At 36.4% G+C, this 3,054-nt stretch overlaps 1 protein-coding gene across 1 annotated transcript in view; it reads left to right on the top strand.

Annotated features, from left to right (window-relative positions):
* The window catches only part of LOC107676383 (cadherin-23-like), a 267,703-nt gene that overhangs the window by 193,139 nt on the left and 71,510 nt on the right, over nt 1-3,054 (top strand). Inside the window, exon 19 of the mRNA XM_016470905.1 lies at nt 2,297-2,413. Coding sequence (XP_016326391.1) covers nt 2,297-2,413 — 117 coding nt within the window. The remainder of the gene's footprint in view (nt 1-2,296; nt 2,414-3,054) is intronic.

The following is a 3,054-nucleotide window of genomic DNA, read 5'->3' as shown; positions in this document are numbered from 1 at the left end:
TTCTCAAAACCTCATGACAACATATCTAGATTCCTATCAGTGATGATTTAAAACGTTCAGCCAGCTGTGCACTAGTTCTGTTCCACACTAATAAAATGTTTTGTGTGAATAAGTGCTGTTTTCCCAGAGTTAGGACAAAGGCTTTTGGTAGTTTTGTTTCAGTTCTGACCATCCAAAACCAGAACCAAAGAGTTCAAATACTCCCCAGAGAATCTGGTTAGAGGTTCATTCTAAACCTGTTATTAAAACCTGAACTGCTTAATACCAAAGACTATAGAATACCCAAGACGTGTCACTCATAAGCTGCGTACCAAATGACGGACTATACACTGTGCACTCATACACTATGTACTTATGCACTATGTACTCAACCATGTATAGTATGAATTATATAAGGTTATTTTGTCATTCATAATCGGAGTCTCATAGCCCCTCCCCCTTCAGTACGTAATTAAAGCTGCGACAATTGAGTGCATGAAGTGTCCAACATTCCACACTTCATTTTTTCGGTTATTTAAGTGCATCATCCGGGTATTTAAAGTGCACTTTTTCTTTTTGGAATTTTCAGTGTGAACGCACTACGCACACTATTTATACTACAAAACGTAATAGAATAGTGCATAAGTACGCGATTTGGGATGCCCCTATATAGTTTTGAATGGAGAAAAATGCAACGCTCAATATGGCCGCTCTATCGAACTAAGCCCCGCCTTCTGAGCAAAAGAACCAATCGCTAATCGGTAAAGTCATCGCGTCACTGCAGCTGCTGTTAGAAGTCCCAGTTGCTATAAAAACAGTACGCTGTTCTGAGACGTGCGCTTAGGACTGCACATGCGCACTGGTGGGTCTAGCCTGAGAAATAAGGACTTCATTAATACACAGGCTCCATTCGCACGTTGTTTTGGATATGTTTTATGCTTATTTTATTTTATTTTATTTTATTTTATTTATTTATTTATTTATATATTTATTTATTTATTTATTTATGCCCTATGTTGTTCCAATCTCATAAGATTTTCATCTTTCAATCACAAATGAACATCATTTTAAGAAAACCTGAGATAGTTTTGTCCCTCCACAATGTCCACACAACCAAAACTCTGATGATCAAATTATATGATAAACAGATTAAAATTTAGTCAGTTCACATACAGATCAGTGCACACACACAAGAACCAATGAGGTTGGTTCTCACGCCACACAAGCACGTTTGAGCCCATATTTGCCATATTTGATATGCTCTATTGAATATTGACAATTTTATTTATTTATTTATTTATTTTATTTAATTTTATTTTATTTTATTATTTTATTTTATTTTATCTCCCACTATTTGCCAGTGATGTTGTCATTAGTAATGTTTTGTTTTTGTGGTAATCGTTTATTTTTTTATTTTAATTTATTTTATTTTATTTATTTTATAAAATCTCCCACTATTTGCCAGTGATGTTGTCATTAGTAATGTTTTGTTTTTGTGGTCATCGTTTATTTTTTATTTTATTTTATTTTATTTTTTTAAATCTCCCACTATTTATCATTGAGTATTATGTGAGTAATACTGCTCAGTGTAGTATTTGCTTACTGAATTCCGTCTTTTTTCCTATGTCTATTTCTATAATGATTTGTTATTTGACTTGTCTTTCTTGCATTTATTTAACCATCTATCGAGTGCAACTCCTTACAAATGGAGAAACAATATATTTTTTAATGAATTAACAATGTTGATTCTCATTCACACCAGACAACTAAACAAACTACATGACAAGCACTGGTGTTTTCTTCAGAAAATGCAAATTTAGTTTGTTCAGCTACAGTTTTTTTTCTTCTGTGTGCTGCATTATTGTGGACACACTACAAAACTCCTTCAAGATATTTTTTTCTGTCTTGTTTTTTTTCTTTTCCTTTTATATCATTGTGTTTTAATTGAGCAAGAAGGTTTTGTGCAGAAGAAAAGTACATGATTCTCATGCATTTTTTCACTCAATGCTTTTATTCCACACAATAGACTCACCTCCAATCATCAAAGGGGAAATTACATTTGCTGTGCCCAGCATCTGTTGTGCGTTTGTGTGTGTGTCACTGGTACTGAACGCACTCTGATAATCCTGAAATCCATAACCCTGTCTCCATCAATGCACAGCGCTGCACACTAACCACTTCCTGTCTGAAGACCATCCCTGTCTGTCACCTCATCTGTTTTTTTCCTCTTCGTACAGCTGTCTGTCTCACACATTTATTATCTGATGGTTTGTTTATATCCTCATACCTTTTTCTTTTATCTCTCTCTCTCTGTCAGGAGCGACAGTGTTGTTTGTGAACGCCACAGACCTGGACGCGTCTCGGGAGTTTGGTCAGGTCTCTCTCATCTATTCCCTGCAGGGCAGCTCACAGTTCAGACTCAACACTCGCTCAGGTGGACAACGGCACACACATTCACACCTGCCCTTTAACCCTCATGCTCTTTTAGGGGTCTCACAGACCATAAAGGCCCTTTTAAATAACTCAGATAACAGTTAATAACAGTCTATCTATCTATCTATCTTTTTCCAGATTGCATAAAATGAGTATTTATTTAATTTCTGCAATTCATTTTCTAATAAAGGCACAAACCCTTCCAAAAGAAGTCGAAACAAAAAGGTTGAGGTTCTTAAATGGGTGGTTGATTGCGATTTCCCTTTTTTAACGTTAGTTAGTGTGTAATGTTGCTGTTTGAGCATAAACAATATCTGCAAAGTTACAAAGCTGAAAGTTCAATGCAAAGGGAGATATCGTCTTTTAAAAATCTGGCAGTTTAATGCCTACAAAAATGGCTCGTAGGGACTACAACAAGTTACTTCCCGGGTTCGTGACGTAACAAACCCAGATAAACCCCGCCCTCTGGAAAAGGCAGCAAAGGGGGCGGGGCCATGCTGCGCTGCTTTAGAGAAGAGGAAGAGAAAACTAGAGGTGCACGTAAAAATCTATTCATATATGAATCGGGATTCTACGGAGCCCCTAAAGGGACATGGTGGTGGGAAAAAAATTCGGGGTGGGAGGAAAATTTTTTTTGCGTTC

The sequence above is a fragment of the Sinocyclocheilus anshuiensis genome, unplaced genomic scaffold (assembly GCF_001515605.1).
Source record: "Sinocyclocheilus anshuiensis isolate Anshui unplaced genomic scaffold, SAMN03320099.WGS_v1.1 scaffold961, whole genome shotgun sequence".
Lineage (NCBI taxonomy): Eukaryota > Metazoa > Chordata > Actinopteri > Cypriniformes > Cyprinidae > Sinocyclocheilus > Sinocyclocheilus anshuiensis.
This window is presented reverse-complemented; position numbering and strand designations above follow the sequence as displayed.